General features: G+C 47.1%; 1 protein-coding gene across 16 annotated transcripts in view; it reads right to left on the bottom strand.

Moving 5' to 3' along the window:
- The window catches only part of CAGE1 (cancer antigen 1), a 51,923-nt gene that overhangs the window by 4,618 nt on the left and 24,193 nt on the right, over nucleotides 1-23,112 (bottom strand). For 5 of the 16 annotated variants that reach the window (XM_017344881.4, XM_089334473.1, XM_089334472.1 and 2 more), the window contains 6 exons: nucleotides 17,314-17,424; nucleotides 15,429-15,509; nucleotides 15,091-15,198; nucleotides 12,346-12,450; nucleotides 11,011-11,081; nucleotides 5,577-5,645 (listed from right to left, as the gene is read on the bottom strand). In XM_017344881.4, coding sequence (XP_017200370.4) covers nucleotides 5,577-5,645; nucleotides 11,011-11,081; nucleotides 12,346-12,450; nucleotides 15,091-15,198; nucleotides 15,429-15,509; nucleotides 17,314-17,424 — 545 coding nt within the window. Of the gene's footprint in view, nucleotides 1-1,375; nucleotides 2,509-5,576; nucleotides 5,646-11,010; nucleotides 11,082-12,345; nucleotides 12,451-14,745; nucleotides 14,843-15,090; nucleotides 15,199-15,428; nucleotides 15,510-17,313; nucleotides 17,425-23,112 lie in introns of those variants that run through there. The other 11 variants (XM_089334474.1, XM_089334467.1, XM_089334466.1 and 8 more) reach the window with 10 other exon arrangements.

Below are 23,112 nucleotides of genomic sequence, written 5' to 3'. Positions count from 1 at the left end.
CCTTTTCCTTCATAAGCAGCTTTTGCTGGGTATTTAAATCATAGTAACAGAAAGCTAATACAGGTATGAAGTTTTTTTGTAACATACATTTTCTGTAAACATTTTGAAGACTCTTCGTAGTATCTGTCATAAGTACTTAGGGATACCACAGTAAACATGAGACATTTCTACACTAAAAGGCAAGGCAAAGACATGTAAGCAGAGAACGGTAATGACATTTAACAGGTGCTGTGATGTCAAAGGGGACAGTGTGCCCATGTGGAGGAAGCAAGTCAGCTCCACTGGGGGGATGGGGGAGGGATGGCTCCTGGTCTGGCAGGTGGTTCTGATGTGGGGACTGGTGTGAGAAAAGAAACTGGAGAAGAATACACCAGTAGGTAGGGGAAGCCGCATGAGTGGCAACGAGAAGGCACGGAAATAAGAGGGAATGTTTAGAAAGCTGCCAGTGATTAGAGACGGATGGTGCATATGACAGGACTGGATAGAAAGGCAAGTGCCACTGGAGCACAGAGACCTTTATGCCATGTTAAGGAGCTGGGATTCGATAGAGAACGTGATTAGGGACTGCTGCAAGGGAGGGGTGTAATCCTATCTTGCTTTTGGAAGATCACCCTGTCTACTTGTAGAGGCTGGAGCGCAAGGGTGCAAAGCTGGAGGCACAGCCGGCACTTATGGGCGGTGACTGGGACAGGGCAGGTGAAACGGTGGCGGCTCCACATGGAGCAGCAGCAGTGGGAATGAGGTCCAGGGCCTGATTCAAGAACAGTTTCAGAGGGAGAGACTTCCAGTTACAGGACAAACTGTGAGAGGGGCAGAAGAGGCCCTCATCTGGGGGTGGAGAGGAATGGGAAGTTGAACATTACCAACACGTAACTTCAGGAACATGTAACATTGTGCTACTGTCACATCACATGGGAGTATAACATTTTTATAATGTCTATCAAAATCTTCCAGGGGGCCAGTGCTGTGGCGCAATGGGTTAAAACTGCAGTCTGCAGTGCCGGCATCCCATATGGGCACCACTTCGAGTCCCAGCTGCTCCACTTGCAATCCAGCTCCCTGCTAATGGCCTGGGAGAGCAGTGAAGATGGTGCAAGTCCTTGGGCCCCTGCACCCTCGTGGGAGACCCAAAAGAAGCTCCTGGCTCCTGGCTTTGTATCGGCCCAGCTCTGGCTGTTGTAGCCATTTGTGGAGTGAACCAGCAGATAGATCTCTCTCTCTGCCTCTGCCTCTCTCTAACTGTGCCTTTAAATAACAACAAAAAAAAAAAGTCTTAAAAAAAAAAAAAAAGATGCACGTAAATCACCTGCGTCCCACATCGGAGTGCCTATTTTTTTGTTTGTTTTGTTTTGGTTTGGTTTGGTTTTGGTTTTGGTTTTTACATTTATTCACACTCAGGGACTAGTTTATTTTTCCCAAAAGACCTATTTTAGTGACCATCTCAGCATAATCGTTTTCTTGAGGCATAAGTGGCATACAACAAAGTACACCTAATTTTATTGTACAGGATAAGGTTGAATCAATGCCTGTATTTATAAAACCATCATCACATCTTCATTTCCATTCATTTGCAACAGACATCATAATTTCATTCTTTTTAATATCTGAGTAGCATCCCCTTTACATAATAATATGCCTTTTTTTCTTACTCTAGAGTCCTTTTCTTGAATCCCAAATTAAGTGGCATTAATATCTCTGCTTTCAAGATAAATAGTATGGATGTGTGTATCCATGTTATTTACAGATGAAGTAAATATAGCAAAATTTTAAGAATTGCTAATCTAAGAGGAAACACTAAAGTATAGGTGGCACACTAAACGCATGCGACATAAGCAGGAGCCGCGTGGGACACAGCAGGTCAAGCTTCTTGCCTCGCCTTCTGGATCAGGCATTGGTGTGGAGTGCTGGTTTGCGTCCTGCTGCTCAGCTTCCTGCTAATGTACATGCTACCAAGGTTCCACGAGGACAGTGCCAACATGGCTGTCAGCTTTCTCACCGACTTCAGGGAATAAGAGGCATCTGGAGCTGGAGCGTGCATGGCAAGACAGAACCGTGCACGACTGGCCCTCCAGCCGACAGCAGCTGGCTGCACCACATCTGCACCTCGAGCACTAGGAACCAGCCACGTGGAGGAGCATCTAGGCCAGGAAGCTACAGGCGCAGGGCTACACAGCCCTCCTGGCAAGAGGCAGGGAAAAGAAGGAGTGCCGGGTTTGATGCCTGCCTCCAGCCCCGGATTCCAGCTTCCTGCAACTGAGACCTTGGGGAGGCAGCAGTGATGGCTCAAGTAATTGGGTCCCTGCCACCATGCGGGAGACCTGGACTGAGTTCTTGGCTCCAACTTCATCCCCAGTCACGGATGTTGTGGGTATCTGGGGATTGAACCAAAGACGGACGCATTCTCTTCCTCTCTGTGTCTGTCTGCCTTTCAAATTAATAAACAAAAAGTTTTAAAAAAGATGGCCTACCACGGTCATGGACTTCAAATGGTTTTTTAATCTTCTTGGTCTGCAGGAAATAGAAAATAATGTAAAAAGAAGACAGAGAGAGAAGAGACTAAAATAGTGAACAGAGTGAACAGTATGCCATTATTTAGCATATTTTCCCCTTCACTTTCAAGAAATAATTGTTTAGGACAGAACTAGGAGACCCTACAGACTTAAGATAAAGCTTTTCAGTAACACCTGGCTCATTCTCACTGCATTTAAATAAAATACCGAGCCACAGTTCATTGCATCTCACATCCTCACAGGTCTTTCTTAGGAAAAGGTTGTGGCTATGACTTGAAAACCTAATGAATTTCCTTGACGATGATGAAGAACTGAAGGCGGCAGTGACGTGTGAGACAGGAGTCGGCTCCTGTGTCCTTGTTTTCCACCTGTTCCACCTCCAACAAGTGGCAAAGGCAGCTGGATAGTTTCGGGGGGACACAGAGGTGGTGTATAGCTTGCACACATGCTGTCAGTGGACTGGAGGGCCGGTGGCAGAAGGCTTGTGTTGGTCTGGGGCTTGCTAACAAGTGGCCTGACCAGCGGGAAGGGGCCTTCACAGCTCTTCCGCTCCATCTCGTGCCCCTGCTTCCAGGTCAGCCTAAATCTATACAAAGGGGCCTCAAAGCAACCAAGATGTCTGAATGGCTGAAACACATGCAAATTCATATGCAAATTTTCTTATTTGAAACAATTCTTCTTGCCCTCGCCGTGGCTCAATAGGCTAATCCTCCGCCTTGCAGCGCCAGCACACTGGGTTCTAGTCCTGGTCAGGGCGCCGGATTCTGTCCCGGTTGCCCCTCTTCCAGGCCAGTGGAGGATGGCCCAGGTCCTTGGGCCCTGCACCCCATGGGAGACCAGGATAAGCACCTGGCTCCTGCCTTCGGATCAGCGCGGTATGCCGGCCGCGGCAGCCATTGGAGGGTGAACCAATGGCAAAGGAAGACCTTTCTCTCTGTCTCTCTTTCACTGTCCACTCTGCCTGTCCAAAAAAAAAAAAATAAAAATAAAACAATTCTTGACAAAAATATTCAACAGTTTCTCTCCACAATCAGAGAAGATCCACATTCAGTTACATGAGCTTTTATTATTTGTGATTTGCCATGCATCAGGGGAAATCAATAAACTTAATGGAGGAATAACACCTCACTCACTGGACTAGAAGTTTCAGTTCGGGCACCTGTGGAACACAAAACGGCCTCCAGATGATTTTAACCTAGACTTAGCCAAAGTAACTGACCACATTCTTTCTTCTTAGGAAGAAAAACCAATCTCCTGGCAAATGCAGATGGTAGCAAGCAAGCCTGACTCACAATGTAATCAAATGCAACTTTGGTTTTGTCTCTGGTTTCCAGTGTAGGCTTCTTTCATCAAGGGAAGCTTTTCCTTTGCCAGAACACAGCAGGCCCAAGGATTTTTCTTTTTATGTGTTCATTTGCTTATTTCACAAAAAGGGATGGAACTTTTTTTTTTTCTGTCAAGGGCCATTTGGATACTGATAACATCAGCAGCAGCCCATAAAAAAACATCAACTTAACATTAGCGTGGTATACAGACACTGAAGTTTGAGTCCCGCCGGCAGTTGCCTCGGCAGGGCCAGATGCAATGATTTCGCAGGCTTTGCAGGGCCTGGGCTGGACCTGAGAGGCAGCACCAGTCCCCACTGTGAGGCACTCAGGGTGCCCAGGCTCACGGTGCATCTTCGAATCTGCACTCACAGACAGGACTTCTCAGGCCCGTGGACGCCCGGCCTTCAGAGGCACCGAGGTCGGGGTCAGCTGTCCCCTGGCTCACCTCCTTCTCCATTTGGAGGAGGACAGAGGAGGCAATGGGACAGCTGTTTCTTGGCTGGGCAGCGTCAGGGTCTCTGCCTGGCAGTGGCTAAAGCGGAGCCTTTCTCTTTGGAGCTTGTGAGGGACCGACCTCTCCCTCGACTCCGGCCGATCCATTTCCCTTCCAGGTGGTCACCTGATGCCCCTCCTTCTCTTCTGGTTCCTCAGTGCTAGGATCCCCCCACTGTGGGCAGAGCCCAGGATACGCCAGCCCATCCTCTGTCCTGATGAGACTGGGGAGAAAAGCCGCCCCACGAATGGTCCTGCTGTCCTGCCACCACAGCCTCCTTCATTTTCTTAGGCACAACGGAGTTCTTAGTCCTCTGCTTCCCAGCTTCCTTTTATTTAATGAATTTGAAGAGCAGAGAGAGAGAGAGAGAGAGATTGATTTTTCCATTTATGAGTTCATTCCGCTCAGTCTGGGTTTGCCGTATGGGTGGCAGGGACCCAACTGCCTGAACCATCACTGCTGCCTCTTCCCAGGGCGGGCAGCAGTGGGAAGCTGGAGTCAGAGCAGAACCAGGACTCGAGTTTGGGAAGCAGGCAACCCAAGCAGAGTCTTAACTGTTGTACCGAACATCTGCCTCTCCCAGTTTTTAGGGCCCATGCTTCAAAGTTCTCTGGAGACCTCGCACAAGGCTTCAGGTCAAGGAGACAGAATTACGTGGGGGCAGGGAAGCCCATGACACAGCAGAGTCCAGGCAAGCTCCTCCTCAAGCTTCCTGCTCTCCACACTTCACACACTTCAGAGTGAGCGGAGGAACAGGGCTCACGGCACACACTCTCTGGCGTAACTCTGCACGTGGGGAAAACGTACCGCCCCTTGGGAACTGTGTTACCAGCACCTAAGGAATGGGACCAGGAAGAAGTCCACTGGATCTTCCTACAACGTTCTGAACCAACCCCATAGGGTTTGTGCACCAGCCTTGTAGCATCTGCTACTGAGACGCTTCGAACACTGCGGATTATAAAGCTTGATGTCAGTGTGGGGAGATTCGGTTGTCAGAACAGAGCAAGCGGCTTTGCTGCAGACAGCGTCTCAGCGCCTGATCTCCATGGCATCTCACTGTACATGCTGTGAGGGCAAGGCTCTACCCAAAAGATTTATCCAGCAACTGTTTTATGTGAGCAAAACCACCACGCTCCTTCACATACCTGGCTCCTTTATCCTACATAGAGATGAGGACAAGATCTGTTATCTACAAAGATATTTAAAGTTAACGACACTACTACTTTTTAAAAGGAGGGAAATTACCTTGGTTTTCTGGCACTCTCCCTGGGCCTCCTCAATAAATCTTCCAAATGTTTATTTCTCTCTTCCAAGCTGAAGGAAGAAACAGTTGAATTATAGGACTAAAGTGGAATTTTCTAGACCAATATTTGGTTAGAGTCACTGGAGGATCTGAGCAGGTTAAGTTCAAATGGTGACTCCAGTTCATCACGTAGGAACTGCTGATTCTTTCCGAGCTACTCAAATTATTGGATCCATTTTTTTTTCCTGTACAGGTTGTTCCAGTGGTGGGGGTATAAGCAGTAGTGACTATATAAAATGACAATTGATATTCTCTATTTGTTTATATACTGGCCTGGCCCAGTGCTGGCTACTGCCAGCCATCTATAGAGTGAACCAGCAGATGGATGATCTCTCTTTCTGTGTCTGTCTGTCAGTCTATCTCTCTCTCTCTGTAACTCGTTCATGCAAATCTTTTTAGAAAGATGTGATTTGTATGCACAGTGAAATACCACTCAGCCACAGAAAGGATGAAATCTTGCCATTCACAGCAACACGGATGTCTGGTGATCATTATGTTAAGTGAAGTAAGCCAACCGCAGAAAAGAAAATATTGCATGATCTCACCCAATGTGGAGTCTAAAACAAAGGTGATTTCTTAGAAGTTAAAATGGTGTTTTCTGGGGCTGGTGCTGTGGCGTTATGGGTTAAGCTGCTGCCTACAATGCCAGCATCCCATATAGGCAGCGGTTTGAGTCCTGGCTGCTCCACTTCTGATCCAGCTCCCTGCTGGTGTGCCTGGGAACGCAGCAGAAGATGGCCCAAGTGCTTGAGCCCTGCCACCCCATGGGAGACCTGAAAGAAGCTCCTGGTTCCTGACTTTGGATCAGCCCTGCTCCATCAACTATGGCCATGTGGGGAGTGAACCAGTGGATAGAAGATCTCTCTTTCTGTCTCTCTCTCTTTCCTCTGTCTCTGTAACTCTGCCTTTCAAATAAATAAAAAAAGAAATTCTGCGGTTCTATTGCATAGTACATGACTCTGGATAGTGTTAACATAATGAGGGGCAGGTGTTTGGTGCAGCAGGGAAGACACCACTTGGGACATCCACGTTCCGTATCACAGTGCCTGGGTTTCAGTCCTGGCCCTGCTCCTGATTCTAGCCTCCTCTGATGTACACTCTGGAAGGCAGCATGTGATGGCTCAAGTACCTGGATTCCTGCCACTCACACGGGAATTCTGGGCTCCCAACTTTGAGACCGGCCTAGCCCTGGCTATTCCAGGCGTTTAGAATATGAACCAGCAACTGAAGATGTTTCTCTCTAGCTCTCAAATAAATACTGTATATTTCCCTCAAAAAAAAAAGTCTAGAGGATAGGATTTTGAATATTTTCATCATAGAAGAATGTGAGATATTTGAAGAGATAGATATATTCACCCTGATTAGACATCACACAATATATACCAACATTGAAACATCAGGCAGTACCTCATAAATATGTACAAATATTTTTTTTTTTGACAGGCAGAGTGGATAGTGAGAGAGAGACAGAGAGAAAGGTCTTCCTTTACCGTTGGTTCACCCCCCAATGGCCGCTGAGGCCAGCGCACCGCGCTGATCCGATGCCAGGAGCCAGGTGCTTCTCCTGGTCTCCCATGGGGTGCAGGGCCCAAGCACTTGGGCCATCCTCCACTGCACTCCCAGGCCACAGCAGAGAGCTGGCCTGGAAGAGGGGCAACCGGGACAGAATCCGGCGCCCTGCCGGGGCTAGAACCCGGTGTGCCGGCGCCGCAAGCGGAGGATTAGCCTAGTGAGCCGCGGCGCTGCCCAGATGCATTTATTTATTTGAAAGGCATAGTGACAGAAAGAGGAGGGGAGAGACAAAGAAAAAGAAATCATCTATCTGCTAGTTCACTTCCCAAATGGCTGCAACGGCCAGGACTGGGCCAGGCCAAAGCCAGGAGCCTGGAACTCCATCCATCTCTGCTGCATGGGTGACAGGAGCCCAAATACTTGAGCCATAAGCCACTGCCTTTCCAGACGCTTTAGAAAGAAGCTGGACTGGAAGTGGAGCAGCCAAGACCGAAAGGCACTCTGTCACAGGAGACCAGCATCAAATGCAGCGGCTGAATCTTCTGTGCCACACCCCAGCCCCAGTACTGCCAACTTTAACCAAATCAATAGACTAGCAAGAGTTTAAATATTACTCTAATGATATATCTGCTAATTTCTGATGCAGCAAATATCTTTTAATCAGATAAAGAAAATTCACTACAATTCAAAATATTGTCCTTAAAGGATGTAAGAATATATTTGATAACACACACACACACTGATCACTTAAAGCAAATCAACTCACATGATAACTGATAGTGGTGGTTGATTTTTGTAGCAAATGGAATCACTGGGGCCGGCGTGGTAGGCTAAGCCTCCGCCTGCGGCACCAGCGTGCTATATGAGTGTTGGTTCTAGTCCCGGCTGCTCCTCTTCTGATTCAACTCTCTGCTATAGCCTGGGAAAGCAGTGGAAGACGGCCCAAGTACTTGGGCCCCTGCACCTACGTGGGAGACCCAGAAGAAGCTCCTGGCTGCTGGCTTCAGATTGGCCCAGCTCATTTGGGAAGTGAACCAGCAGATAGAAGACCTTTCTGTCTCTCCCTCTCTCCCTCTGTCTGTAACTCTACCTCTCAAATAAGTAAATGACATCTTAAAAAAAAAAGAAAACAGAATCACCTAGATGGCTTGTGAAATATGTGGTACTTTAAAAAATTCATGGAAAAATGGAATTAAAGAGGCCCAACGGCTTAAATCGCCTCTCCCAACTCCGGCATCCTATGTCAGAGCTCTGGGTCAAGTCCTGGCTGCTTTGCTTCTGACGCAGCTCTTTGCTAATGCACCTGGGAAAGCAGTGGGAAATGGCCCAAGTACTTGGGGCCCTGGCACTCACGTGGGAAACTGGATGGAGCTCTAGGCTCCTGGCTGCTGGCTGGCCCACATGGCTGTTTAGACCACCTGGGGAGTAAATCAGCACACGGAAGCACTCTTCTTTCTCTCTCTCTCTCATCTCTTCTTCCCTCTCTGTTACTTTGCCTTTCAAATCAATATATAAATAAATCATTTTTTAAATGTAAGCTTATTGGAGTAAAAAAATTTTGAAATCCACGTGTAGATTTTTCATAATACACATTTTCCTGAACTTTTTGAAGACCCCTCCATATACAGCTGCTCGGGTCCCAACATATTTGACTTAGGAGTAGTACCTGGACATCGGTATTTTTACAAATGCATTCAAGGGAATTTAATAAGCAGCCACTACAGACATCACCTTTAATAACTTATAGAATTCTGATGTCACACCTCTTTCTGAGCACAACTAGATCAACCACTCACCTGAAATATATATTGAAAAGAGTTTTAATTTTTAAAATAAGTGGACCAAAGTAATATGGTCAAAATGACACTTTGATCCTATTTTTAAATATTAGTCTATATTTTATGTTGACGCTGATGAAGCCATGATCACTGTGCACATATCTTCCTTGGTTTTAAGGCAGAAAGGAGCCTAATTTTACTTCTCTTGATCACACGACATCCTCCCCTACTGCAAATTTAAAACTTGCCTGCATTAGTCCAAAAAAGCTGGAAAAATGGTTTTACCACTTGTTCTGCTTAGAAACATTAATGAAAAGCAAAATCAAACTTTCCAAACTACAAATGCGCACACCTCCAATCCTCTTATGGTGAGTTAGTTCTATAGAACTATTTTGAGGAGTGACTGCTATGAAAGGTTAGACCTTTTGTTTAAGCTCTTGTGATAGCCAGCACAATATAATAAATGAAGTTGGAGGAAGAAACAGATTACTAGTGAGGATAAGAAATCAGTGAAAAGGACACTGTGGGGAGCAATCCGGACTAGACTGAGTTACTGGAATTAAGACTTATTCTATGCATCTGCTCTCCCACAATATGGCGCTGGGAGAGAAGTAAACAGCTTCTGCACAGTTGCCTCCAGTTCAACCAATAAACTGTAGGACTTGCTCCTGATTGGAGGAGAGCAGCGTACTCGGCGTGTGGGCAGCCGAGTTGGGATTGGCAGAGGACTATAAAGGAGGAGAGAGACGGCATGCACCGGGAACATCTAAGGGGAACATCTAGCTGAAGGAACACCCGTGCAGCCCCCGAGAAGAGCCGGCCGGCGGTGTGCCGCTCCCCTGCGGAAGTGGGGAATGTGGCCAGGGGGAACTGCCCTTCCACGGAGGTGGAAGGGATAGTAGCCAACCCGGGAAGAACCAGCAGCAAACCCGGGGAGGGCCGAGCAGACGAAAGAACAGCGCAGGGTCCTGTGTCGTTCCTCCACGAAGAGGGGGAGCGACATAATGGTGCCATGACTCAGATATGAAGCCTAGGCAGGGTTTAGTGTCGTTCCTCCACGAAGAGGGGGAGCGACAGACACAAAATTTGAAAACAGTAACTTTGGAGTGTTTCAAGCTATCTTGGGTTTGAGAATGTATTTGGTACCTGAAATACTACTGCATGTGGATATGTTTTCAGAATTATTTATTTATTTATTTGAAAGTGTGACAGAGAGAGACCTGCTATCCACTGGGTCACTCCCCAAATGCCCACAATAGCCAAAGCCAGGAGCCATGACCTCCAGCCGGGGCTGGCATGTGGAAGGGACCCAAGCCTCAGTAGCAAGAAGCCAGATGGGACTTGGAGCAGCTGGGACTGGGACCCACACTCTGATGGAAGCAGAGGAGGGCATCTCAAGCGGTGGTTTAACCTGCTCCACACAACACCGGCCCCAAGTAGGTGTGCAGCTTTTTTTTGTGAACAAAATCTAAAAAGTTCAAGGTTATTTCACTTGAATACTATGATAATGTCCTCTAAACGTTTGAGATGCTTCTCGCTACTTTTTTTTTTTTTTTTTTTTGACAGGCAGAGTTAGACAGTGAGAGAGTGAGAGAGAGAAAGGTCTTCCTTTTCTGTTGGTTCACCCCCCCAAATGGCCGGTGCATATAGCCAGTGCGCAGCGCCGATCTGAAGCCAGGAGGGCCCAAGGACTTGGGCCATCCTCCACTTCCATCCCGGGCCACAGCAGAGAGCTGGACTGGAAGAGGAGCAACTGGGACAGAACTGGCACCCCAACCGGGACTAGAACCCAGGGTGCCGGCACTGCAGGCAGAGGATTAGCCAAGTGAGCCGTGGCGCCAGCCACTTCTCGCTAATTCTTTCACCACCCTTAAAACCCAGAGGGTGCTCTGAGAAAGGCAGCTAACAACCTGCTGCTGGAGTCTGTCCAAGCAGTCCAGACACAGCTGTGTTAATGAATGGTTTTAATCTGTGAAAGTGCATACCTTCCCTGTCTCCAGGAGCTTGAGAAGTTGAACTCAGAAGCTGGAGAGTAAAATAAAACACTGACATTGACAAAACTAAAGATGAAGTCTTTTCTACTCACAGAGCAATCTGGGAGTGGGACATCTCCAGCCTCTGGTCAGCACATCTGATGATTTCTTCATATGACGTAACCTTGAAAAACATAAGCTGAACAGATTACACTTGGAGAAACTCCAATTTTATGTTTTGCTTCTTAAAAAAATCTCTACAAATTCAATTATTTGACCGCCATCAATTAAAGTTTCATCATAGGCAAAACAGCTTCCTTCCAATTTGAGGTCAGAAAGATGAATACAAACAGAATGACAGCATGACTATGCATCAAGCAGAGAAAGTAAAATGAGTCAACTGTAACTCAGACGTTTTCCACAGAAGTGGGACATGTGTCAACTAATGGTCAGTCTACATGGTTTAAGTCAGTGAAACTTTGCAAAGGTAGATTAGGGGTGGGCCTTTGGCACAGCAGTAAAGTCACCACTTGGGACACCCATATCCCATATCAGAGTTCCCTATTCAAGTCCCAGCTACTCTGCTTCCAATCCAACTTCCTGCTAATGCATATCCTAGAAGGTAGACGAATATGGCTCAAGTACGTCAGGTCTCCAGATTGAGTTCTTGGCTCCTGGCTTCAGTCTGGCCCAGCCCTGGCTGTTGCAGGCATCTGGGGAGTGAACCAGGGATTGGAAAATCTCTCTCTGTCTCTCTGTCATTCTGTTTGTAAATTAAATGAAAATAAATTTTTCAAAAAAAATTAAATTTAGACACTAAACTAGACCACTAGCTTGGAAAGATTTATTATTACTCTGAAAGTAAAGTAGCAGGGCAAAGACTTCAAATTGCCTGTAGCAGAATGGGTAGACACACACAATGTTCTTTCCTAGTTCCTAGCTAAAAGACTAATGGAGGCAATTTATAACAGGATTTTGAAGTAAGAGATAAATGAAAATGTGCCATATCATCTCAGATTCTTTTTGGCTCAAAAATTCTATTATTTTAATGTCTGGCACAGTTCTTTTTTTTTTTTTAAAGAGTTATTTATTATTTGAAAGGCAGAGTTACAGAGAGGCAGAGAAAGAGAGAGAGAGAGAAGTCTTCTACCCACTGATTCACTCCCAAGATGGCTGCAACGGCCGGAACTGTGCCGATCTGAAGTCAGGGGCCAGAAGCTTCTTCAGGGTCTCCCACGAAGGAGCAGGGGCCCAGGACTTGGGCCATCTTCTACTGCTTTCCCAGGCCACAGCAGAGAGCTGGATTGGAAGTGGAGCAGCCGGGTCTTGAACTAGCACCCCTATGGGATGCTGGCACTGCAGGTGGTGGCAGCTTTACCTGCTCCACCACAGCGCCAGGTCCTGGCATAGTTCTTCAAAGGCAAATATCTCTGTAAGGAAATTCGTACCTTATTTATTAAGTTGCCTAAATGTCTTTGATACTCATCATTTTCTTCCATGAGTCTGCCACAGTGGTCTTCTTTTGACTCAAGAAGATATCCTAATTTTGTGATCTATGGAAAAACATTAGTAAAAATACTAACCCGAAACCACTATGAAAGCTAGATGTGGATGCTAAAAACAAAAGAGAACCGTGAGTTTTACTCTATTCCAACATTTCTTTAAACTGAGTTGTCAGATATGTAAATTGTGACAGGTATGAACCAGATCCTGGTGAGACCACACTTCCCATAGATGTACAGGAATTAGCATGGGTTTGAAACAGCTTTGCAAATAACTAAACTCATGTTAATGCACAAAAATATGTACCAGCCCCTAATCTTCACTACTTTCTTTCCACGTGGAACCCATGCACAGGCACGTGTGACTCCATGTGAAACAGCACTGCTGTCATGCTTCATGAGACATCTTGAGAAATACCCTCCCTTCTACAAATGACTGCAGCTCTTTTTTTGCCTTTTCTTTTTCTTTTTTTTTTTTTTTTTTTTTTTTTTTTTGACAGGCAGAGTGGACAGTGAGAGAGAGAAAGGACTTCCTTTGCCGTTGGTTCACCCTCCAATGGCCGCCGCGGCCGGTGCGCTGCGGCCGGTGCACCGCGCTGATCCGATGGCAAGAGCCAGGTACTTATCCTGGTCTCCCATGGGGTGCAGGGCCCAAGCACTTGGGCCATCCTCCACTGCACTCCCTGGCCACAGCAGAGAGCTGGCCTGGAAGAGGGCAACAGGGACAGACTCCGGCGCCCCGACCAGGACTAGAACCCGGTGTGCCGGCGCCGCAAGGCGGAGGATTAGCCTAGTGAGCCGCAGCGCCGGCCTGACTGCAGTTCTTTTTAAGCTTTATTTATTTGAAAGGCAGAGTTACAAAGGGAGAGACAGAGAGAGAGAGAGACAGAGACAGACAGAGTGAGAGTGAGCTACCATCTGCTGGTCGACTCCCCAAACGGCTGCCATGGCCAAGGCTGGGCCAGGCTGAAGCCAGGAATTCATCTGGGTCTCTCCCATGGGTGCAGGGGCCCAGGCACTTGAGCCATCTTTGGCTGCTTTCCCAGGTGCATTAGCAGGCAGTGGGATCAGAAGCAGAGCAGCCAGGACTTGAACCAGTGCCCATACGGGATAACAGCATTGCAGGTGGCGCTTAAGCCACTGCACCACAACTGCCCCATGACTGCAAGTTTTTAAAAAGCTCCAGCTTAATGTATTTCACAATCTGATCTATGTTTTCAAGAAAACTATTAAAAATTGTGTTTCTAAAAGTGACATCCAGGATTCACATGTCCCACCAGCAGTTACCTTAATTTTGAAAGTAATTTTAGAAGAAAAACTACAGAAATGTTTCCATCAGATAAAAATGCTAAGCGTGACTTTCAGTAATCTAATATCTTAAATACACTTAGTTTTCTGCAGTGACATAACACTAGAGAAAGCAACGACAAAGCAAATTTGCTGTAGACATAGGAACGTTCTTTCTCTCATACAAGTAAACTGGGGGACAACATCAAGTCAGTGGTCCTAACTCTCCTGACCATATACATTAGTTAAGGTCGGTAGTACAGATATTTGTGCCTCCATTTAGCTGATATAACCCAAGTGAAGCAAGTTTGAACGTTTGTAAGGAATATGTCTATGTCTGGAAGGGGAAGCACTGGAGTCTCCGTTTACCAACGTTGGTGCAGGGCTTTTCCACTCCACTCCACTGCATCTCGCGCTCAGCTTCACACACTTCATGACAGTTACCAAAGCAACGTGGGCTTCCCATTTCCTGGTTCCCATGGTGGACTTCATGGGCACATTGTGAGTTCTTTATTGGCTTTCAGGATGAAAGTAATAATCCCTTTAAACCCACAGATTAATTTTGTATTTGGTAACTGCAGATTAAATAGCAGCAAAATGTTTTCTTACAGAATAATACTGGGGGGGGGGGGCGGCACTGTGGCATAGTGGGTAAAGCCGCCGCCTGCAGTGCCAGCATCCCATATAGGTGTTGGTTCGAGTCCCGCCTGCTTCACTCTGATCCAGCTCTCAGCTGTGGTCTGGGAAAGCAGTAGAAGATGGCCCAAGTGCTTGGGCCCCTGCACGCATGTGGGAGACCAGGAAGAAGCTCCTAGCTCCTGGCTTCAGATCGGTGCAGCTCTGGCCGTTGTGGTCATTTGGGGAGCGAATCAGCAAATGGAAGACCTCTCTCTCTCTCTCTCTCTCTGCCTCTGCATCTCTGTAACTACCTTTCAAATAAATAAATATTTTAAAAAATCAATTATGTTAATAAATATTTTTCATTACAGTGGGATCCAGCCGATGGTTAAATTGCTCTGTACCTATGCAGACACCAGCGCATCCTCTCATCTTCCCATTTTTCCTCCTCCGTCTACACGCCACCAAGGTCAACTGCAAGGGCTCTTTCCCAGGACAGCCAGGTTGCTGCGCACAGCTCCTGGGGTAGCACATGCACCTGTATAACCGTGCCCAGTCACAATGGAAAACATTGAAACCAACAAATCTGATTACAGAAACCATACTGGACAATATTTAATGTTTCAAAACTTCAATGCTGTACCTTTAAGGCTGAATAATCCCGCACCATGACAGTGTGGCCATTTTAATGAGCAAAGTTTTAGGAGACTAATAATTTCTGACACTTGCTCACAAAATAATATTGGCTACAAAGATGACAACAAGGTCAGCAAAGGCCTCTCTTACCAAGTAATCAAGCTCCTCGTTCAGATTGTGGTACTTATCCAGTTTGGCTCCCAACAAGACAGGCAGATCTCTGACATTCTTGGCTTCATTTGAATCACGGCCTGTAACCTGAGATGAAATACATTTGTGTTCCCTTTCAATGTTTTAATACTCCTTGCAACATTTGAGAATAAACACGTTACTGTTTTAAAAAGCAAAGAGATCTTCAGTGGCTGGAATCAAAGAAGTGTAAAACCTTGAGCCAGAAGGATTTGCACAAATTTGCCAAAAGAACATAAACATGCGACATTGTATTTTTGCATGTTAAAAACCGTACACACAACTAATGTTAAACTCACCTCAAAAGCATGATCATGAAATGCCTTTTCATTAGCAATTAACTCCCTAAAGGTTGTGATTTTGTCTTTATGTTTCAGTAGCTAAGGGGAAAAAAAGCATTTAATATTTCAGAGGAGAAGAAATAAAAACAAATTCTATTATAAGCATAATACAATTATCAAATGACACAGAATCCAGTCTCTGGTTTCCAGAAGACACGGCGCCTGGTCAGAGTTCACACAGCAGGCCTAGGACTGCCAGGCCTGGGAAGGCCTGCCAGCGCGGCTGCCCCTTGACCAGTCCCTGGGCACTGCAGCCGTGGGAGAGTTTCCACCATTCCCTGACAACCTATTCACCCAAAGTGTATGGGTTTGGAAAGCACTGACTTCCTTCTAGGCTCTGGAACTTTAGGTACGTGCTAGGCAGAGGGTATCTATGTGGACAGCTCCCAGTGAAAACCCAGGCATTGGGTCTGTAGAGCTTCCCTGGCAGACAACACTTCACAACTCACTGCTGGGGCAGTGAAGTGCCACCCACATGACTCCACAAGGATCTCGGAGGCCTGAGTCGCATGTCCTCTGAGCTGTGCCCCATGCGCCTCTCCCACGGCTGACCCTGGTTTGCATCCTTCAGCAGTGTTAAATCATAACTATGAGTGATAACAGCATCCTGACTTCTGTGAGTGCTTTAGCAAATCATCAAACCTGGGAGAAGGAGCTTATCCTAATGATCAAATGTTACTGCCACCAGGCTGTTAACAATGCCTTCAGGGAAAAAAATAGCCAGTTCTGGATACAACGAACAATCGTTTCTTCTTTGTTTACTGTTCCTTTTTAATAATAACATCTTAATGTATCAGTATACAAATTTCTCCAAGTATCAGTGAGGTAAAGTGTGCTGCACAAACTTTGTTTAGTTATTGAAAAATTCCAATATTTAAAATAAGTAGAGAAAAAGCTGAATGAGACTCCAGCTAACGCTCATTCAGCTCAACAGTTAACAGCTGATGGCCGATCTTGCATCATGCACCCTGCTCCCTTGCAGCCCCTCACTGAAGCAAACTACACACACTGCATCAGGTCATCAGTCCCTGTTTCAGTGACTACATAGAAATTAACCAAAAGAACACAAACGTCTGAAACTGTCTTTCCGGTAATATGCGTGGTGGGAGCAGGCTTCCTGGAAGGTTTACAGAAGTGGAGGTTCCTCTGCGGCCTGTGTGCTCAGGGTCCTTTTCCATGTTGTTAGGAGATAAAACAATTTCCTAGGGAACTGCAACACATGTTCTAGCTGGCCAGTTCACAGCTGCACAGAACTGAACCCGATAGGATCCAAGATTCCACATTTGTACAAGTTCTTTTCCCTTTAGTCAATGCTGTCACTTCTGTGTCCCTCTCAGATTAAACACGGCACAGTGGAATGTCCTCTTTTCATCTTCCCTATGTAACGGACCCTCTCAGTTCCATCTCTCAAGTTTTATACCACCAGGCCAAGAAAAGAGTAATTGCGGAAAATCTGGGAACCTCTGTCCTTACCCTTCCACCCACCTGAGAAATGAAATGATTTGTTTCCCGTGTTTCCAATATCCCAAGTCTGAAATCACTAAAAGGATGTCAAACTATCCTTCAGGGCTTGACGGTGCCATGAAAAAGTGAAAAAACAAAACAAAACAAAACAAAAAAACCACATTTCCTGTAGATGGATGAGATTTTCCAGTGCTTAAATTAGACACACTATAAATTAAATTTAAATCTGAACACTGTACTTGCTCAGTGAGGGGCACAGTAAAGCTAATCTGATCCTCACAAAAAATTCTTAAAAGAATCCAATTTTAGGAGTTCCTCTTTTCTTGAAATTCTCTTCATGCAACTGATAGACTTTTAGAATTAAGAACAAGTACAGTACCTCTTTATCCAAGTTTTTCTTCTTGAGATGGAAGCTCTTCAATATTTGCAGCATTATGTCACTCACTTTCTCACTCTCTCTGAAGTGTCCAGCATGGGGATTGATGATGTCCTGGGGTAACCGTTTGGGAAATGGAATTAAAAGATTTTCATGAAAAAAAAAAAACCATATAAAATTATTCGTGAGGTTAAAGAGGGGCAGGGAGAATATGCAAATAAAAGAAGTCTCCCTTGCAAACTAAGTGGCCAAACTGAAGGGGGTCAGATCATAGTGTACGCCTGTCTTCAGCTGCTCCTCCCATGACAGCTCACAGAGGGATATTCAGGAAGACTTCACACTGATGCACACTTGTGCACAAGTTGGGACATACTAGTACAACTGCTGCCAAGGTGATATGCTTCTACAGCAACTCTGCAAGCTTTCACATTCATGTTTATGCCTTCCCCCTTAGGCTCGTCAGTTTACAAATCCAAATTTTAGACAAGCTGCTACACCTGACCCCAGAGCAAGGAGACATCCTCAACAACATGGAACTGCAGGTATTTCCAAGCTACTGAGAATGAAGGCACTAGCAACAATATCTAGAGAGCAAAAGAGCGTGGTCTTGCATCTCAGTTCTCCCATTTAACCATATGAGAGACTTTAGACAAGAGACTCAAGTATTCTGAGCCTTATGTTTTTAAAAATTAATTTGAGAGGTAGAGAAGGGTGGGGAGAGAGAGACACCCCAGAGTCAGCTCCCAGCCACTGAGACATTCCCCAAATACCTGCAATGACTGGGGGCTGGGCAGAAGCAGGGAGCAGCGGGAACTCAGTCCAGGTCGCCCACATGGGTGACAGGCACCTAACTACTTGAGCCATCACCTGCTGCCCCCCACAGTATGCATTAGCAGGAAGCCAGAACTAGGAGTGGAGCCAGGACTTGAACACAGGTTCTCTGATAAAGGATGCGGACGTCTCATGGGACGTGGGTGTCCTAAGCAGTGGCTTAACTGCTAGGCCAAACACCTGTCCCTTGAGCTCAGTTTGTTTTCCATATTAAAAACAAAAAAGCTGAGTAATATAAAGAATTGTGTAAAGATTGAATGATATAATTAAAAAATCGGGTACAGTAAACAATGTCTCCAAAGACAGGTCAGCAAGTCAGCAAATACTTGTTGAATGCCTGTTTGGAGTTTAACCTTGCATTAGCTACTGGGATGCAATATACCATGGCGGGTGGATTTCTAGTGAGGGTAGGAAACACAGAATAAGCAAAGAAATATTTGTTTGGGAGGCTGGCATTGTGGCATAGTGGGTAAAGCTGCTGCCTGCGAGGCTGGCATCTCACATGGGTGCAGGTTTATGTCCCAGCTGCTCCACTTCTGATCCAGCTCCCTGCTAATAGCCTGGGAAAGCAACGGAAGATGGCCCAAGTGCTGGGACCTCTGCACCCGTGTGGGAGACCCGGAAGAAGCTTTGGCTCCTGGCTTCATCCTGGCCCAGCCCTGGCTGTTATGGCAATCTGGGAGTATGAACCATCGATGGGAGATCTCTCTCTCTCTCTCCGTAAAACTCTTTCAAATAAATAAACAAATTTTTTTTTTTAAAAAAAAACAGAAATATTTGTTTGGGATGGGATGTGATCTACGATGAAGAGGGCTGATGACATACTCCACCTGTGAGAGATCTGACACAGAAGCAGCCAGGGAAAGCAGCCACCATGCAACAGCAGAAACCCAAGCAAACACGGAGAGGGAGCGCATGCTTGATGGGGGTGGGAGGTGGGGGAGTTTGTAGCAAATAAGACTCTGTGCCACATTTAAATTTAAATTCAAATTATAAACTTTTATTTATTTATTTTCATGTTATTTGAAAGGCAAAGAGGGGAGAGAGTTCTTCCACCTGCTGGTTCACTCTCCAAAGGCTGCAACAGTTGGGATGCAGACCACCCAAGTAATGATTTAACCACTGCACCATATGCCTGGCCCCTGTGTGGGGAGCAACTCGGACTAGACTGTTACTGGAATTAAGACTTATTCTATGCATCTGCTCTCCCACAATATGGCGCTGAGAAGGGAGTAACAACTTCTACACAGCTGCCTCTTGCCAACTTGAGTGATGACCTGCAGGAGCTGATCCTGCTCCTGATTGGAGGAGAGCAGCGTACTCGGCGTGTGGGTAGCAGAGTTGGGATTGGTGGAAGAGGACTATAAAGGAGGAGAGAGACAACATGCACCAGGAACATCTAAGGGGAACACCTGAGCAGCCCCCGAGAGAGCCGGCCGGCGGTGTGCTGCTCCCCCATGGAAGTGGGGAAAGTGGCAGGGGGAACCACCCTTCCACGGAGGTGGAAGGGTCGGTAGCCAACCCGGGAAGAACCAGCAGCAAACCTGGGGAGGGCCGAGCAGACAAAAGAACAGCGCAGGGTCCTGTGTCGTTCCTCCGCGAAGAGGGGGAGCAACATAATGGTGCCGTGACTCGGATAGGAAACCTAGGAGGGAAGAAACGGGAAGAAGTGGGAAAATACCAGAGAGAGAGACTAGCAAAGAGCCTAGGGAAAAGCTGGACGGAAAAGGTGCCGGAAGAAGCTATTGAAAGCCTAGGCATAAACTCGGATACGGACTGTGGGAAAGGAGTTAGGATTGAAAGTGAAAGTGAAAACAAGAAGAAATTTAGACTCGGATACGGACTATGACGGGGAAGCTAGGAGATTAAAAGCGAAAGTGAAAGCTAGAAGAAACTTAGACTTGGACATGGACTGTGGGGAGAAGCCAGGAAAAATGAGAGGGGAATATTGTTGGAAGAAAAGTTAGGAAACATACTGGGTAGAGAAAAATATGTTAGGGAGGATGAAGCCGCGGGGGCAGGCTGAGGCGGAGACGTAAGCTATGTTGGGATTCGTCAAGTCAGCCCGGGGAGCAAAAGGCGAAAATCTAAAACCAGAGGCAGAGACGCGTAAGCTAGGTTGGAATCCGTCAGATTAGCCCAGGGAGCAAAAGACGGGAAGCCAAACCGAAGCGGAGACGTGAGCTAGGTTGAATTCGCCAGGTTAGCCCGGGGAACTTAGACTGAAAACCGAGAAGCGGAAACGTAAGCTAGGCTGTGTGATTCGTGGAAGCCACCGTGCGCAGAGAGAGCGCGCGGGGCGCGAGTAGGAAACGCGGGGCTAGCGCGAAGGCTGTGGTGCGGGCGCGAAGGGGCGCGGAGACCAAGGAGTGTGTGCGAAGCCGGGAAGCCGCGCAGAGCTGGGAAGCCGCCGCGGGGCGAGGCGCTGAGAAGCAGCCTCGGGGCGGGCGCCGGGAAGCCACGAAGATAAGAGAAACAGAAGTTTAGAAGTAAAATGAGAGAAATAGGAATGCTGGCAGATAGAAGTAAAATAGGAGAGATAGGAATGCCCGGAGATAGAGAAATAGAGAAAAATAAGGCCTCCCCACCACATGGCAATGAGAGAGCTTGGATTCGGTCTGCCTGATTAGTGAGGCGGTGAGCACCTGTGGGCGGCTAGCAGCTTCTGCGCCGCAGGTCACCGAAGACAGGCACGTTATCAACACCAATAAGTCTCCCCACAAGACGGCAATGAGAAGGCTCGGATTCGGTTTGCCTGATTGGTAGGGCTTGTAAGCACCTGCAGGCAGTTCTAGCAGAGCAGAGCATGCGCTGCAGGGCACTGAACACAGGCATGCATCAGCACCTAAAAACCTCCTCACAACATGGCGAAGAGAGGACCCGGATTCGGTTTGCCTGATTGGTAGGGCTTGTAAGCACCTGTGGGCAACTCCAGCAAGCAGAGCAGAGTGTGTGCCACAGGGCACCGAAGACAGGCACGTATCAACGCCAAAAATAAAAAGAAAGGGGGAATTGTGGGGAGCAACTCGGACTAGACTGTTACTGGAATTAAGACTTATTCTATGCATCTGCTCTCCCACAATATGGCGCTGAGAAGGGAGTAACAACTTCTACGCAGCTGCCTCTTGCCAACTTGAGTGATGACCTGCAGGAGCTGATCCTGTTCCTGATTGGAGGAGAGCAGCGTACTCGGCGTGTGGGTAGCAGAGTTGGGATTGGTGGAAGAGGACTATAAAGGAGGAGAGAGACAACATGCACCAGGAACACCTGAGGAACATCTGAGCAGCCCCCGAGAGCCAGCCGGCGGTGTGCCGCCCCCCCGCGGAAGTGGGGAAAGTGGCAGGGGGAACCGCCCTTCCACGGAGGTGGAAGGGTCGGTAGCCAACCCGGGAAGAACCAGCAGCAAACCCGGGGAGGGCCGAGCAGACAAAAGAACAGCGCAGGGTCCTGTGTCGTTCCTCCACGAAGAGGGGGAGCGACACCCTGTATTCACATTTTTTTAAAAAACAAAACTTTAGAGGCCAATGTTTGGCCTGCTGGTTAAGATATGGCCTGGGATGCGTAAATCCCACAATGCAGTGCCTAGGTTCAAGACTTGGTTCTGCTCCTGAGTCCAACCTCCTACAAATGCACACTCGGAGGCAGTGGCCCTCGTACTTAGCATCTTGCCACCCACGTGGGAGACCCGGATTGCTCCCTGGTTTCCAGCTTCAGCCTGGCCCAGCCCTGGCTGTGGTGGGCATCTGGGGAGTGAACCAGCAGAGGGAAGTTCTCTCATTCGTACTCTCTCATGCTCTCTCTCTGCCAAATAAAAACATTCAATTAAAAAAAAATTCAGGTAGACACAGTCTGTGGGCTACCACTGTGTGACACCAGTATGAGTATGTATGTATGTATGTATGCCAGTTCCACACACAACAAATGCTGGTGTTCAACAAAATTTAGCTAAAACAAAAGAGAAATTTCCCCCAACTCACTTGAACATTTGCTCACTCACTGTATTTCTCGTACCAAGAATGTGACAAATCTATGCCTCCAGATTTCTCTGATAAGTGCACTGAAGATGAAAAGAGGGGCTGGTGCTGTGGCATAGAGGGCTAAGCCTCTGCTTGTGGTGCCCGCATCCGATACAGGCACCTGTTCGTGTCCCTGCTGCTCCCCTTCCCACTCAACTCTCTGCTAATGGCCTGGAAAAGCAGTGGAAGACAGTCCAAGTGCTTGGGTCTCTGTATACGCGTGGGAGACACAGAAGAAGCTCCTGACTCCTGGCTTTGTATGGGCTCAGCTCTGGCCATTGCAGCCAGTTGGGGAGTGAACCAGTGAATGGAAGACCTTTTTCTCTATACTTCCCTCTTTCCGTTGTAACTCCACCTCTCAAATAAATAAATAAATAATCTGAAAAAAAAAAAAGATGGAAAGAAATGTGTAGTAAGAGAACGGAGGAGAGTTAGAGAACCTAGGAAGTGTGTGTCCTCTAACATGCTCTCTCACTAAACGCAGTGCTCGTAAGCTCCCAGGGCGGCAGCAGCTATACTTGCCCCAGCTGTGAGGAGGAAACCAAGAAAGGTTAAGAGAAAGGCTAAGCTAGTTGGCTGGCTCACACAGCCGAGGAGCGGTGAAGCCGGGGATTTAACCTTGCCTGGTATGAACGTCATTTTTCGTTGTGCTAATCCACAAAAGCTGCTTCTCAGAGTTGGTCAGAGCCCATCAATGTGAACGCCATTCCTAAGGCTATTGCTCTGCCGCGCGGGAAGTACTAAAGGAAGGGGCTCACCTGGCATCTTTATGCCTTATCTTGCTGCCGCCTCTTATATTTTATTTCACCGTGGCCACCGTGGGAGAATTAGGGGTTGAGGAATAGGAGAAGCAGGAGGAAGGAGGAGCTGCTGGACTGGTTTAGCAGGCTGCTTTTGCTCTGCTTTTTCCTCCTCCAACTCAAGTCTGCCATCTTTTAGCGTCTCTCTGGGTTCA

The sequence above is a fragment of the Oryctolagus cuniculus genome, chromosome 5 (genome assembly GCF_051225735.1).
Source record: "Oryctolagus cuniculus isolate XC-2025 breed Fujian yellow rabbit chromosome 5, ASM5122573v1, whole genome shotgun sequence".
Lineage (NCBI taxonomy): Eukaryota > Metazoa > Chordata > Mammalia > Lagomorpha > Leporidae > Oryctolagus > Oryctolagus cuniculus.
This window is presented reverse-complemented; position numbering and strand designations above follow the sequence as displayed.